We start from the raw sequence: 14,623 nt of genomic DNA, 5'->3' as shown, positions 1-14,623 counted from the left end.
GAAGAAGGGGCAAGTTACAGAAGAAACTTAAACCAGCCTAAACTACCAGAACCAAACCAGTTCGCTCCGTAGACTCGTGCTAGTGTGAATGGAGAGTATCAACATGTGGACGTAGAATCACAAACTGCTGCAATTATAACAATATTCACATTCTGCTGCAGTGTCAGTGACTGTGAATTAGGTCGCATATCCTAAATCTTCTTTTTTTGCTTTTACATAAAAATAATTCTCACAAATTAAACAGAAAAAAACAACATACATTTGACATAACCACATAAGTTATACATTACGTCTTCGAAGTACATAGGTGAAAGTGTTTGACCCAATTTTTGTAAGTTCAATGCTTTCAACGTCTGTTTGATACATTCCAGAATATAATATTTTTCATTAAAATATAAAAAAAGATATATTAGTCGAAAATATAACTCCATAAAAAACAATTTAAATTGCGGCAATGACGAGCACAGATACGCGTGACGTAATCCGAGTAGGATCCCGGAAAAGCGAGGTAAATTTCTTCACACTATTTTATATATAAAATATTATGTTCATTCATGGGAAAAATCCCACCATAAATTTAAAATTTATACCATTCACCATTTACCATTTTCGAGATTTTCAGAGATTGATTACATCTTGGTATTGATATGTGCATTTTAGCATACTGTAATATGTGTATGTATTGTATAAATTCTGCATACATATGTACATATATTTGCTTTTAAATTACTGTCTTATAATATATTTTCTATATAACAATATGACCTCTAATATTTATCATTTCATTTCATAAAACCCGCATGAACTTTAGATTTTTGTAAGAGTTACAATTTTTAATCAATCATCATTAGTCAGCATTTTTTAAAATTGTAATTTCTGCAAAATAATGGTTTAGAGATTTAAGGTGAAAAGTTGTAAAGCTTAGTACATATCTTCTTTTGACCTTGAAATTGTTATGAATTTTGTATTTTTAGGTATTTTTCAGGAAATTATTAAATATGCTTTATATATATTTTTAGTTGGCATTGGTGCAAACAAAATATGTTATTGATTGCTTGAAAAACTATCATCCTAAAAAGGAATTTGAAATAGGTAACAAATAAATTACAATGTTAACCTTTCTTTTTATAATTACTTTTTTTCTAATTAGTAACGAATTTGATTTTACATATATATCTTTTTTGTTAAATATGAATGTAATTTTATTATAAACTCATACAGTGATTATTCACCTTGATACTCTTCAAATATTTTCAGTTACAATGAATACAAAAGGGGACAAAATTTTGAACATATCTTTACCAAAAATTGGAGAAAAGTCATTATTCACAGAAGAATTAGAATTGGCTTTAGAACATGGTAAAGTTGATTTTGTAGTTCATTCATTAAAAGACTTGCCTACAACACTGCCAGGAGGTATGGCTTTAGGTGCAATTTTGAAGTAAGACTCTGTTTCTTTAAAATAGCAGTTATATAACACTATGTTATACTTACTTTGATATAAGATATAATTTTTTATTTTTTATTCAATTACTTACCTTTAACTTGAATAAATTTTTTATAGACGTGAGGATCCACGAGATGCAGTTGTTATGTCCAAAAAAAATGAAGGGAAAACTTTAGCAACATTAGAAAAGGGTAGTGTGATAGGAACCAGCTCTTTGCGTCGTTCTGCTCAACTAGCAAGGAATATGCCACATTTGAAAGTCGAAAATATTCGAGGTAACTTGAATACTAGATTAAAAAAATTGGATGATGAAAATGGCCCATTCGCAGCTATTATTTTAGCAGCAGCTGGTTTAAAAAGACTAGGATGGGAAAAGAGAATAAGTCAGGTAAATATTTGTTTTATGTTTTAGTAATGAATTAAATTATTTACCACTTTCTTATAGATCTAATAGTAAAACATTGAATGAAATAAAGTTTGATCAATAGCTTTAAAATAATGTGTATTTAAATTTATTTATCTTTCTTATTAGATATTAGAGCCAGAAGAAGCATTATATGCTATTGGACAAGGAGCTTTAGGGATTGAATGTCGTGAAACTGATTGGCAGATTTTAACACTTTTAGAACCATTGTGTGATCTACAAACAACACTGAGGTGTGTTTGTGAAAGATCATTCTTAAAAACATTAGGGGGTGGGTGTTCTGCCCCAGTGGCTGTAAGCACTACATTGGATGGAAAAGAATTATCTGTTACTGGTGCTGTATGGTCTTTAGATGGAAAAACCATAATAATGGAAACTTTAAATAGTAAACTATATATACCGGATGACGATGATAATGAACCTCCTGAGTAACTATTATAAGCTATAAATCAAATTTGTATAAATTATTTTACATTTACCTTTAATATTGTTCTTTTTTTCCATAACAGAAAATGTCCGTATCTAGAGCCTAGGCTTTATTGCAGTGTATCACCTGGGAAAGTAAGTGGTATGAGTTGTTCGTATGCTGAGAAACTCGGTAAAGATATTGCCCAGAAGTTAATAGATAAGAATGCTGTGGAGATAATGACACAGGCTAGAAAAGAAATATTAAATGGAAAATGAACATTTTATGATATTTTCTTTGTACATAGATTATATTTTATAGTACAGTCAAACTTTGGCTAGTCAAATTTTTGGAGAGATGAAAAATATATGGTAGTTTTGTCACAAAGAACACCAGATTTTTGTGGCTTTGGATATAAGATTTTCTATAAATATGAAATTTTAAAATTGTTGAAATACTTAATTAGTTTATTAATCAATTTGGTGTATAATAGTGGCAATCTGCTTTGTAATTAAAAATATTTTTAATTATACATATGTACATAACATATGTTGTACACATTGTTCTCAGTTAATAAGATAGAAGAAATTATCTTATTAAATACTTTGCCAACTGTTCATTATATTATATTGTATAATCGTGTATATATTTATGTTATAATTATTAACTGTTCTAGCATGACAAATTGGAAATATAAAATTTCAAAATGTTGATTTACATGTAACATATAAAAACCATCTTTAATTCATTTTTAACAAGGAAAAATTGTAAATTTATATCATAAATTTTTTAAATTATCGAAAACACTGCCAATTTCTATTTCTCCTTAAATAATGCACAAAACAAATTTTTAAATATTTTTAAAGTAAATATTTTTCTATTAAAGCTATATTTAGCTATTCTAACTTTTAAAAAATATATTATAATATTTTAAGCATTGTTTTTCAAATAATAGAAACTACATTTTAAGCACTTACTTTTAAAATTAATCATATTCTTTGATATACAAATGAAGATGAATTAATATCAAAGTAAATATGCTTAAAACTTTTATAAATATTTTTCAATACATATAATATTTATAATATACATGGTTAAGTTCTTTTAATTCATCCAGAATTTTATATATGTTACCATGTCAAAATTTTTATTATGTTGCTAAATCTACAAGTTTATGTGTATATAGTATGGATGACACAGATAGGCTTGTACATTAAGATACAAGATATTATTTAAAAAATTATAAATTGTGAGCCTAAATTTTGTATTTGATTATTGTTAATAAATATATTATACATGTATGAGCTGTTTTTTTACACCATACATAGATTCAGAAATATTACATGATATATAAATTATTATATTATTATAAATGTAAATTTGTGAAATGAAGATTCAAGCATTCTTTTTTTCAAATTTTTATTAACAAGATTAACTTCATATTTCAGTTGATACATTTAAAAACTGTTCATTGCAAGTATGTAGAAGCATTTTCATTTAATTATTGCGGAGAACTATTATAAGAATAAGTCACATCATACAAATAACCAGTACAAGAGATATATCAAGAAATGCTTGCAAAAATAAAACTGTTTTCTATGCAATGTTGACACTTGTTATATTTACTACATTGATTTAATACAATTTTATGTCATATGTTTTTGAGAATGGTTCTTTGTTTTTGTTTTAATTTCACATATAAAAAATGTGAAAAAGTGAATCTATTATGCATTGTAAATTCACCAGTATTTTTTTTACAAAATACCTAATAAACCAGCACAATATCTGTTAATTTTCTTAAATGCAAAATCATCTCACGAGGTTCAGACATTGTTTGAATTATTGCTATGAAAAATATTATGCCTATTTAGAACCTTCATAAATACATTTTGGTAACAATCTATATTATCTTCACAATTTTAAACTTCATGTGTTCTAAGCTGATTAGAAGCAGTTTTTGTAAAATATTATATCCTATGTCAAATAAAGTTTATCATTTGACTAGAAGTCTTTACATTACAAACATTACCAATAGCCCAATAAGTATACATTGATTTTCTAAATGTCTATTTTATTCATTAATAAATTGAGTAAAGTCCCTGGGATTTATAACAAAGTTTAGTATTCAATCTTCTCAACTTATAAATACAATAATAAATGTATATATTACAATATTATTTAAAATCTGGAATAGTAATCATTAAAGTAGACAATTTATGTCAAACCAAAAGATTGGTTTTAAAAGAATATTTCTTTATTAAACATGTTGTCTGTGTTATAATTTAATATATAGAGCCTCAAGATATTTGGAAGAGCAACACAAGGACTATAGGACACGACTAAGTAATTTTCTGCTTTAAACTAGACATATCAATCTTATGCAAAAGAAACTTTTTTTCTATTAGCCTTTATTTTCAAATTGAGTTATATTGCTTTACTCAACATCTTCCTCAGCCAATCCATTCTGAGATATTCTCTGAAAAAAATCATAATTTGATTTTTTAAAAATATAGGGAACAATTTTTTGACAAATGCATACCTGTCCAATTGAAGGTAATCGTTGAAGTAACAAGTGAAAAACTTGTGGTGGCAGTGTTTTCTGCAATATTTGCAACAGCTGATTTGGTTGCCCACACACTGCTACGGCGTTTGCTAAATGCTCAATTCCACCTTCAACATCTCCACATGTTAACATTTCTTCTCCTAATTGCACCTAAATTTACAAACACAATTATTTTATGCCAAATTTAACTAGCAATTCAAAATACAATAGTAATAATTACCTCTTGCAAGAAAAACTTTTGTACTACTTCATGATCTTTTAAATCTGGAATTTTTGAACTAGCTTTCTGTGCTTGTTTCTTAGTACGGCGACCTAAAAATTTGACAAATTTATCCAATCCAGGCTAGAAAAAGGTAAGGCCTACTTATAAATAATAAAAGGTAATCCACTAAAAAAAAGTGAAAACATCCATCAAAAACTATAGATTATTATTTTCTTTTTATTTATTGATGTCATATAATGTTTCTTTAAATTTGAAAATATAGCATTTTGTGTACCAAATTTAATTGAAATCTACCTAAACAAACATAAGATTGATATTTTTAATCAATAGGATTTTTATCAATGTGTAACCTATCGAAAGAGTTGTGCGTATGTTTTATGCTTTGTTTATAATTACTGCATGACAATGATATTGATTTATTACTGACAGATAATAGAAAGAAATTAAAAACTTCATTCATAGCGAAAGCATGCGGAACAATCTGAGCAAATTTTCTTTGAACTTACGTTCACGAAGTTTTTTTTTGAAATCTGGTTCACTACGACGCTTTCGATCGAAGTAGAAACAGTAACCCACAAAAATTCCAGCAATTCCAACAGCAATACCCACTGCAGCCTTTGAAATCATGGTCATACAAATAAATAAATTTTAATTTTTTAACGACAAAATTTATAAAGTCTTCTTTGAAACCATGACCATCATAGAAAGAGCGGAAAGAGTTGGTCTGCTTTTCGTTACTTTAGCTGCGTTGCCTGCGTTCCGTTATTAACTCTTATCCCTCAAAGTCTATATTTTAAGTGACACATCTTATAGAGTTTCGGCTCTGACAGTAAATAGTAGAACGCAATCTTTAATCTTAAAGATGAGGGAATAGAGCGCATGCGGATAAGTCAAAATAATGATTAGTAAAACGGGATTGAAATGAGATTTTTTCAAATTCACCAGACTTATAAAGTTATAACTGTACTATTTATTCTTCAAAATTAAGATATTAGATAACAAAATATCTCTTTACGCAAGCAATGTATATACTAAAACGTTTTCATTACATCCGGAAATGATATGCTACATGTTTGTTCATTTTAGTTGCAACTTGCAACGCTTTTCGTATTGCGAAAAGTGTAGCGACACTGCCGACACGCCCGACACTTTCCTGTAAAATGAACAGACCTTTGAAGGGATTTACCGATTTGCGCGCCAAAATACTTAGGATTTGGTCTGGGGATTGAATCTATTTGACTGTTCAGGGTAGGCTTCGTACGAACTTGAATTATTGTAATTAATTTGAAGAGTATTGTAAAATGATTGATTTATTTTAAATTGAAAAAATGCCATTAAGAAAAACGCCTGTGCGATTTGCACACCCAGAGGGCCACACTGATGTTTGTTATTATGATGGTGAAAGGTAAGAAATATTTTTTATTTTTTACATTTATTATAGTTACTTTTAACAAATACATTAAGAGTAGGTATTTAAAAATTTTAGTAGTGGGCTTATTACTTGTGGTTCAGATGGGGACGTCAGAGCATGGGTAAATTTAATGGATGATGATCCAGCAGCAACATGTGTTGCAGAACAGGCTGTATCAGTAATATCCAAGGTATATCTGATTTTATAGCAGCAATTATTAATTACATTAACCAAATTACATGAGATATCAATATATCTATGTTTGATGTGATTTTAGAATGGAAAGATATATGTTGCCAATGATAATAATACTGTACAAATTCTTTCACATCCTAATCTCGATAAAGAGGGAATATTAGTTAGGTTCTCATCTGTTGTTTCTACACTGTCAACAACTAAAAAGAGTAAATTTATTATAGCTGGTGCGTGGTATGTAGTTTGTTATCATATCTTTTATATATTATAAAAATTGAGTTCGACAAAATTTGTAAATATTGTTTTTTCTAGTGATATGAAGATACAAGTAATTAATGTGGAAACCTCAGATATAATTGAGTTAGAAGGTCATGAAGCACCAATATTAGGCCTTTCGTTAGATCCAAAAGATGAATTTGTGGTAAATACAGATTTTTAATTTAAAAAAAGTATCCAAATGAATAGTAATAAGAGAAACTTATTTTACAGGCTTCATCTAGTGCAGATGGAACAATTAGAGTATGGAGTATTTTAAAGAAACAGAGCATTCATGTATGGAATGATGTTGTCCCCAAATGCAACTCATTTTTTACTGCAAGATCATATGGTTTACCTTCATTTCATTGCAAAGATGGTAGCTATCTTGCATATCCACATAATAAAACTGTTGTTATAGTAGAGAGGAAACATTGGAAAGAATCTTTTCAATTAACTTGTACTTCTTTAAAGGCAGCAAGTATCTAAGAAATGTTATGAATTATCTTTCTTAAATCTTGTTTTATTAATACTAAAAAATTGTCATGTGAAAAATATATTTTTAGGATTTAACCATTTGTAAATATTCCCTATGTGGAACCAGATTAGCTGCAGCTTCAACATATGGTGAAATCATTGTATGGGATGTAAACACTAAAGAATTAATAGGCTATGTTGAACATGAACAAAATGCTAAAATTACTGGTTTAGTATGGAGTTTGAAAAAATCGGATGAAATTGCATATTGTGATAGCTTAGGTCAATTAGGATGTATTGAAGTTGTAAGAGATATTTTTTATTTTAATCTTAATCATTTTACACACACAGATGATTTGAGTAAATTAAATTTTCTGATTAACGATTGGTAGTTTCTTTCATTTATTTTTATTTTATAGACTGGTTTTGAAAAAACTGTAGATGAATCAATTACTCCATTAGCTTATAGTAATGATGAGGACAACCTTTTGGTAGAAAATAAAATTGATGATGACGACGACGACGATAATGTTATATCTTTAGATAAAATCAAAGCATCTGTTGATATTGAAGATGATTTAAAAAGTATATCTAGTGCTACATCTGTTAAACAGTCCAATGTTAAAAATTATGTGCCTGAAGTAAATTTACAGCCACCATTTCAACCTGGATCTTCGCCGGATCATTTATTATCGCGCTTCATGGTAAAAAATTGATAAATTTATTTAATTTAATACTACTCAGTTCTCATTGTGTAATGATAATTCGATTTTTTTCTTTAAATAGGCATGGAATGATACAGGAATGATAAGATGTTTTACCTCTGAAGATGGGGAAGAATCGAGCATTGAAGTAGAATTTCATGATACAACAATTCACCATAGTATGCATATTAACAATTATTTGGGACATAAAATTGCAGCATTATCTCCATATGCTTTAGCACTCTGCTGTCCACCGTCTGATGATATGCCTAGTAAACTTGTTGTTGTTGCATTGCAAGGTTGTTGTATTAATCCATTATAAATTGAATATTATATGGTGCATGTGATTAAGTTAAAAAAAAGACTAAATAAATTTGTATGCTTTATAAGGCTGGGGGTCTGGAAATAAAGAGTGGACTTTAGACTTCCCAGAAAATGAAGAGGCATTATGTGTTGCTGCTGGAAATAATTTTGTAGCAGTAGCTACTAGCAAACGAAATTTAAGAATTTACATGATAGGTGGAACGCAACGCGAAATTTTAGCTTTACCGGGCCCCGTAGTTAGTATGAATGCATTTGAGAGCTCACTTTTAATAGCGTATCATTATAGCATAGGTACCAATTTTACATTTTATTTACAGCTTCAATACGGTTTTTAATATAAAACTTCTAAAAACTTTGTTGATTAATTTTACTTAGGGTTCTCAGAAGATCAGTGTATGAAATTACTTTGGATTAAAATTCGTGGTTTCAATGTCCATACTCAGACGATTAACATCCCTCTTTCATCTGCTTCGAATTTAATGTGGCTAGGTTTTTCTGATCTAGGTTCTCCAGCAATTCTAGATGCAGATGATATTATTAAAATGTATGATAAGAAAATAGCTATGTGGAGAGTGGTTTCTGACATGAATAGACAGGTACAGTTATTTTAGGCGCATTCAAATTATCTTCTATTTGTATCAATATCCTCTAACACCATTTTCTAACAGGTAAAAGGCAAAATGAATCATTACTTTTTAATAGGAATAAATGAAGAACAGCGATTAGTGCGTTGTATATTATGTAAAGGAAGCTACTATCCTCCAACTACGCCAAAACCAATTATTTCTGAAGTCCCATTAAGTCCTCCTTTCTGTGAGCCTGATGCTGATAAAACAGCATTAGAAATGAAACTTTGGCAAATAAGTAGCAATGAGACTGATCAAAATACAGCAGTACTTGGACTTATAGCAGTAAGTGTTGTAAATAATATTAAGCATAACTATATAATCATTTAATAATACTTATTGTTGGGAATAGTCAGCTTGCCGAAGGAACGCTGATTATTGTGCTGTGCAATTGTGTGAAGAAATAGCGACTCCAAAAGTAATAGATCTAGCAATCACTTATGCGAAAAAAATGAGTCGAATCGCATTAGCTGAAAAGTTAGAATCGATTGCTGATTTAAAGGAGCAAGCAGCAGAGAAAGACATTGAAAATGTTGATAAAGATATTACAGAAAATAGCAATAAAGAAATGGATGATTATATTGAAAATGGATTTGATTGTGAAGATATCGTGACACCTACTTTCGATACAAAGAAATCGGAAATGGAAATTAGGCCATTGTCCATGAGCAATTCTTTAATAGTAAGGAGGAGTAATCCATTTATAAAGAGTGGGAAATCACCCCTGGCAAAAGGTAATTTGTAGCTTGATTAAAAAGTTGCTATAACAATCAAAATGTTTTACATTTTTCTTTGTAGGATTAGAAGGTTTAAGTACAGCGCCTCAAAAGCCAATAAAACAAGCTACACCTAAACCACTCCCAACAAAATCAATTGTAAAAAATACTCGCTCAAAAGAATCATTTGTAAACTGGTATGCAAAACAAAAGAAGAGTCTCCAAGAAGAATTTCCGCACTTGAATTCCTCCGATTTAACAAAAGAAGCTTTACAGCGATACAAGGATGAAGTAGCAGCTCCATGCTCTCAAACGGATGAGGTCTTGGAAGGAAAGAAGAGAAAAGCAAGCCCTGAGTTGAAATTGGAAAATCAACCGAAACGCTCTGTAAGCAGTGCCCTAAGTGCTTTTTCTTACTTAGGTGAAAATTAAAAAGAAGAGAAGTAAAGTTTTATAGGAATATTTATTAAAGTTTTATTCATAAGCAACATTTGTACTGGACCTATCATCAAATATTTTATAAACTTGTATTTACACTCAAGTACGGTCATTCTCCGGCTAAGTAGTATAGACTCAGTCTTAATCGATTTCTTTTAGAGGTTGTAACGAATAGTGTTCTTTACTAAAAGGACAATATAATGAATAAAAATAAAGAGAACGATTTATACTTTTTATATAATGTTTTATTGGAGTTTTAAATCTGATTATGATCACACTTTTTTATAAGTGAGAAGGATTATAATTCATCAGGTGGGTAATGCAGACATCTCAGTGTTTCAACATGGGTAAAACAGATTGCTGATGCTTTGCTGGTTCCATTTTTAGTTTTGCCCAATCCCCAGCCCACAACAACTATATGCAGCTTTGCGCTTACCATGAGTAACGTGAACTACAGCCAAGTAAGTGCTTCACTTCAAAGATTCAGGACGCTGACATGAAGTGAGAAGTACCGTAATCGGCATTTTGGGCTCAAATCATATAAATAATGACTGAACGGATGAAGAAAGGTAAGCGTAAAGAATTGTTCTAATTTCGAATTCTTTCAATTATAATAATTTAAGTAAAATTGCAACGTTCTACGAATGTTTTACCCAATTTATTCATAAATATACCGCGCGCTTCATTTAATTGCATCATCGTAAAAGAAACAACGTGTGCGTGGACAAAAAATATGTTGGTTAAAATAGCATCGAAGCTTTCTCTTTAATTCAGATACCAATAATTACAATAAAAATATATATTACCCATTTATTGCTAATATAGTATTTAAAAAATGTTGTTTATTAAAAAAAATAAAAAACAAATTGGCGCATTTTTAACATTTGAATGTTAGAATGGACTTTTGCCCTTGAAAATTAAAAACTATACAAATTAAATGACTTTAAAAATGTCTATACTATATTTATTATCGGAATTGAAGCATATGTAGAATTAATATACATTTGTTAAGCCATTGAGCAGCCGGCTATATGCCGTAAGGCATTTGAAACCAATTGTATATCATTAATTATATACATTATTTCATCTGAACTCGTTTAAAGTTTATTAGTTATACATATCGTCGACTGTTGATTCTTGAATATTATATTTCACTTTCCCCAACAATCTATTAAATAATATATTATTAATAAATATTCCATGGAGATTTTTGTACTAATTGAAATTAAATAAAACTGTGGAAGCTCCTGAGTTAAAAATTTTTTAGTCTAGAACGTATATTTCTTGTATTGTTGATATGTTTCTTTTTGTGAATTATGCACTTAATGTTTGGCAGTTAGCAAAACAATAAAATTGTCTATAAATAAACAATATTAGTATGTGTAAGATTGAAGCGATGTCGTGTGCGTATTATAAGGAAGCACTGATTTTCAAAAAACATTGTTTTAAAAAGATGATAGGTTTCCTTATCATTAAGTATTTTTAAATTATGTGAATTGATTTCAAAGTTATAAAGAATAGCATTAAGATATTGCAGAGACTCGCAATAATAATGTAGGTAATTACAGTAAGCGAAATTAGTAACACGAGAATTTTAAATATTTGTTTGAACGAGTTTCACTTTCCCCGGTTACATCATGTTGTTCTTTTTTTCGGTTTTATATTACGCGACGCTATCAATTTTTAAATATCGAAAATGTATACAAACTACATACCATGCCATTTGTTACTTAATTTTTGTAATGTTTTAGAAATAATTTATATTGAAATACCATATTACTTTTTATTTACACGATGATCTTGCGTAATATAAGATCTTCCATCTCGTTCCCGTTCTTTAGACCGGATTGCGGTTGATCAAGTAATCGATATGCATAGTGATTTTTTTTTATTATAATAATACTTGCATTACATACATTGTATGCCTTTTTTTCAATACATTCATTAAATTTCTTGATTAAAATTGCAAATTAAATAAGTAAAATAGTTGAAAACCCTTCACATTATATTTCTATTAAAAATTTTGGTTTATTGTATATAATATTTACATTAACAATTATTCTTATACTTATTACATTATTTCAGGTCATGCTCCTCTTGACACTGTTCAAGAGGCAATGGGTTCTATGGGACCATGGCACATAGTAATCGCAGTGGCTACATCCCTTATAAATTTTCCTGTTGCCTGGCATCAACTTTCAATAGTGTTTTTAGCTCCTCCTACTGATTTCACTTGTATCTCTCCAGTTTCTGCCTTCAATGAATCAGCTCTTATGCAATGTTCCATAAACACAGGAAACAACACAATGGAGAAATGCACCAAATTCAAATATGATAGAAGAATATTTCGTGACAGTATTATAACAGAGGTAAGCAACTTTCTATAATATAATTTAATGATTAAATAATCATTATACTTTTATGTCTGTATAAATTATCTGAACATTCTTTTATTTCAGTGGGATTTAGTTTGTGACAAAGCACAACTGGCTAATTTGATTCAATCTGTTACCATGCTTGGTGTCATGATTGGAAATATGGTATTTAGTATTATGGCAGATAGGTAATGTTATCATGAAAATTATCGGCTTTTTCTTTATACAAACATGTTTATTATTAAAAATATAATTTTTTAGGATTGGTCGTAAAAATCCATTAATGATAGCAATTGTATTACAATCAATAACTGGTTTGATCAGTGCTTTTTCTCCATGGTATGAGATGTTTCTAATTTTCAAGTTTCTCTCTGCTGTAGCCACTGGTGGTACAATGCTTGTGAGCTTTGTTTTATGTAAGTACTTATTATTTAATCATTTAACTGGTAAAAGGCCATTTAAATAATTCAAATATTACAGTGATGGAAATAGTTGGAATCGAGTGGCGATCAACGTTGTCTGTTTTATTCCACATACCGTTCTTACTTGGACATTTAATGAACCCAATGATCTCGTATTTAACGCGTACATGGACTGGCTTCCAAATGGCAGTTTCAATCCCACCTATTTTCTTACTTTCTTACTATTGGTGATTACATATGAAGTACCGTTTCTTGCAGTCCCACTTAATTGGATGTGATTCTATTTGTATATCTTTATATAGGATCATACCGGAGTCGCCAAGATGGTTACTCGCTGTTCGTAGAACCGGTGAAGCTGAAGCAATTTTGACAAAAGCTGCCAGACGGAATAAAGTACCACTTGGAAATGTAACAGCTGCAATTGAATCATATGAAAGTCTGTCAACAAAACGGTCAACGAACTCTAATGAAAAATATAATATTACACACTTGTTCAGAACACCTAATATGAGAATAAAAAGCATCTGCATATGTATAAATTGGTTTGTTTGTGGAGGCTGCTTCTTTGGCTTAGCACAATATATGGGACACTTGGATGGCGATATTTTTATTAACGTTGCTGCTTCAGGTAAAATTCAACATAATTAGTAATGACAAATAAATATAAAATTAATTGAATCGTGGTTTACCTTATTCCGTTTTTGTTACAGCTGCCATTGAACTACCCGGAACAATCATAGTTCTTTTCTTAATATCACGTGTATCACGTTTGAAAATTTTAATAGGTGGTAATTTATTAAGCGGTCTAAGTCTGATTTTAATAACCGTTATAACGCACTCGACTGCTAGAGTGTGTTTGGCTACACTGGGACTTGCAGGAATGGCGATAAGCTTTCCTACAATATATTTGTATAGCAGTGAAGTATTTCCAACTGTCGTTAGAAATGCTGGAATAGGTTTAGGAAGCACTTGTGCTAGAATTGGAAGTATTATTGCTCCATACATTGCAACAATGGTAATAATCTTCAAATGCTTAGAATTTATTTGGGAATTGTCGAAGTTTTATTTACTATATTCATTTTTAGGGAAATGAAAAGCCTTGGCTAACTCCGCTAATTTTTGGACTGGGACCGCTGATAGGTGCAGGCCTTTGCTTCTTGTTACCGGAAACAATGAATTGCGAACTACCAGAGACAATCGATGATGGTGAAAATTTTGGAAAGTATGCATCTATGCTATTAAAAAGCAATATTTCTTAATCCTTTGCGCTCCGTTGTTTTCTCACAGAAATCGTTACGTCCCGTGAGAAAGAACAGCGGAGTGCAAAGGGTTAAGATTTATTTAGTACTATGAGTATAGTAGATATATATATATATATATATATATATATAGAAGAATTAGACGGGTTGGAGCGACCGATCTTGATTCGTTAATTAACCCTTTGCACTTCGCTGTTATCTCACAGAGAACGTTATGTTGCCTGAGAGGGGATAGCGGAGTGCAGAGAGTTAATAATTAAGAAGTCTTAGATTCTACGTGGAAACTAATTTGAAATACTTTGTGTTTTAGGAAAGCACGCCCAGGAAACAGTTCGGATTAACAAGAGAATTAAGATAT

At 30.0% G+C, this 14,623-nt stretch overlaps 4 protein-coding genes across 6 annotated transcripts; 3 read left to right on the top strand and 1 right to left on the bottom strand.

The window, feature by feature from the left end:
- The first annotated feature begins 6 nt into the window (after positions 1-6).
- l(3)02640 (porphobilinogen deaminase-like protein l(3)02640) lies at positions 7-3,549 on the top strand. Of its 2 annotated transcripts, XM_066735840.1 has the most exons (7): positions 7-508; positions 1,020-1,092; positions 1,258-1,441; positions 1,565-1,722; positions 1,789-1,835; positions 1,980-2,299; positions 2,381-3,549. In XM_066735840.1, the coding sequence occupies exons 1-7, from the start codon at positions 455-457 to the stop codon at positions 2,553-2,555; spliced, it is 1,011 nt and encodes a 336-aa protein (XP_066591937.1). In that variant the 5' UTR covers positions 7-454; the 3' UTR covers positions 2,556-3,549. The 2 variants fall into 2 exon arrangements, with proteins under 2 accessions (XP_066591937.1, XP_066591936.1); XM_066735839.1 differs by having other exon boundaries at positions 35-508; positions 1,565-1,835; positions 2,381-3,548.
- A 941-nt stretch (positions 3,550-4,490) lies between these two features.
- Positions 4,491-5,824, bottom strand: Tom20 (translocase of outer membrane 20). Its single transcript, XM_066735841.1, has 4 exons — positions 5,570-5,824; positions 5,061-5,152; positions 4,817-4,990; positions 4,491-4,753 (listed from the first exon to the last, which is right to left on the bottom strand). The coding sequence occupies exons 1-4, from the start codon at positions 5,694-5,696 to the stop codon at positions 4,712-4,714; spliced, it is 435 nt and encodes a 144-aa protein (XP_066591938.1). The 5' UTR covers positions 5,697-5,824; the 3' UTR covers positions 4,491-4,711.
- Positions 5,825-6,248: 424 nt separating this feature from the next.
- Positions 6,249-10,696, top strand: Ctf4 (Chromosome transmission fidelity 4). Of its 2 annotated transcripts, XM_066735088.1 has the most exons (14): positions 6,249-6,468; positions 6,550-6,664; positions 6,752-6,903; positions 6,982-7,090; positions 7,159-7,401; positions 7,491-7,706; positions 7,821-8,105; positions 8,188-8,404; positions 8,496-8,720; positions 8,805-9,025; positions 9,098-9,340; positions 9,408-9,789; positions 9,854-10,521; positions 10,597-10,696. In XM_066735088.1, the coding sequence occupies exons 1-13, from the start codon at positions 6,392-6,394 to the stop codon at positions 10,201-10,203; spliced, it is 2,835 nt and encodes a 944-aa protein (XP_066591185.1). In that variant the 5' UTR covers positions 6,249-6,391; the 3' UTR covers positions 10,204-10,521; positions 10,597-10,696. The 2 variants fall into 2 exon arrangements, with proteins under 2 accessions (XP_066591185.1, XP_066591186.1); XM_066735089.1 differs by lacking the exons at positions 6,249-6,468; positions 6,550-6,664 and having other exon boundaries at positions 6,757-6,896.
- A 60-nt stretch (positions 10,697-10,756) lies between these two features.
- Positions 10,757-14,606, top strand: LOC136778701 (organic cation transporter protein-like). Its single transcript, XM_066735800.1, has 10 exons — positions 10,757-10,778; positions 12,295-12,578; positions 12,669-12,772; positions 12,846-13,000; positions 13,065-13,233; positions 13,309-13,634; positions 13,717-14,021; positions 14,092-14,228; positions 14,294-14,308; positions 14,576-14,606. Exons 1-10 carry the CDS (start codon positions 10,757-10,759, stop codon positions 14,604-14,606), a joined length of 1,548 nt encoding a protein of 515 aa, XP_066591897.1.
- Positions 14,607-14,623: the final 17 nt, after the last annotated feature.

This window comes from Prorops nasuta, unplaced genomic scaffold, assembly GCF_024137725.1.
Source record: "Prorops nasuta isolate Cenicafe-Biocafe unplaced genomic scaffold, Cenicafe_Pnas_1.2 PNAS00014, whole genome shotgun sequence".
Taxonomy (NCBI): Eukaryota; Metazoa; Arthropoda; class Insecta; order Hymenoptera; family Bethylidae; genus Prorops; species Prorops nasuta.
This window is presented reverse-complemented; position numbering and strand designations above follow the sequence as displayed.

Excerpts from the sequence above, each read along its gene's own strand:
- Ctf4 (XM_066735088.1), top strand. The coding sequence starts at position 6,392 with ATGCCATTAAGAAAAACGCCTGTGCGATTTGCACACCCAGAGGGCCAC. Across the intron at positions 8,106-8,187 it reads ATTTATTATCGCGCTTCATG|GCATGGAATGATACAGGAAT; the intron begins GTAAAAAATTGA and ends TTCTTTAAATAG. Across the intron at positions 9,341-9,407 it reads CAGTACTTGGACTTATAGCA|TCAGCTTGCCGAAGGAACGC; the intron begins GTAAGTGTTGTA and ends TGTTGGGAATAG.
- Tom20 (XM_066735841.1), bottom strand. The coding sequence starts at position 5,696 with ATGACCATGATTTCAAAGGCTGCAGTGGGTATTGCTGTTGGAATTGCT. Across the intron at positions 4,991-5,060 it reads AAAAGTTTTTCTTGCAAGAG|GTGCAATTAGGAGAAGAAAT; the intron begins GTAATTATTACT and ends TTGTAAATTTAG. Across the intron at positions 4,754-4,816 it reads GATTACCTTCAATTGGACAG|AGAATATCTCAGAATGGATT; the intron begins GTATGCATTTGT and ends GATTTTTTTCAG.
- LOC136778701 (XM_066735800.1), top strand. The coding sequence starts at position 10,757 with ATGACTGAACGGATGAAGAAAG. Across the intron at positions 12,579-12,668 it reads GTGACAGTATTATAACAGAG|TGGGATTTAGTTTGTGACAA; the intron begins GTAAGCAACTTT and ends CTTTTATTTCAG. Across the intron at positions 13,635-13,716 it reads TATTAACGTTGCTGCTTCAG|CTGCCATTGAACTACCCGGA; the intron begins GTAAAATTCAAC and ends TTTTTGTTACAG.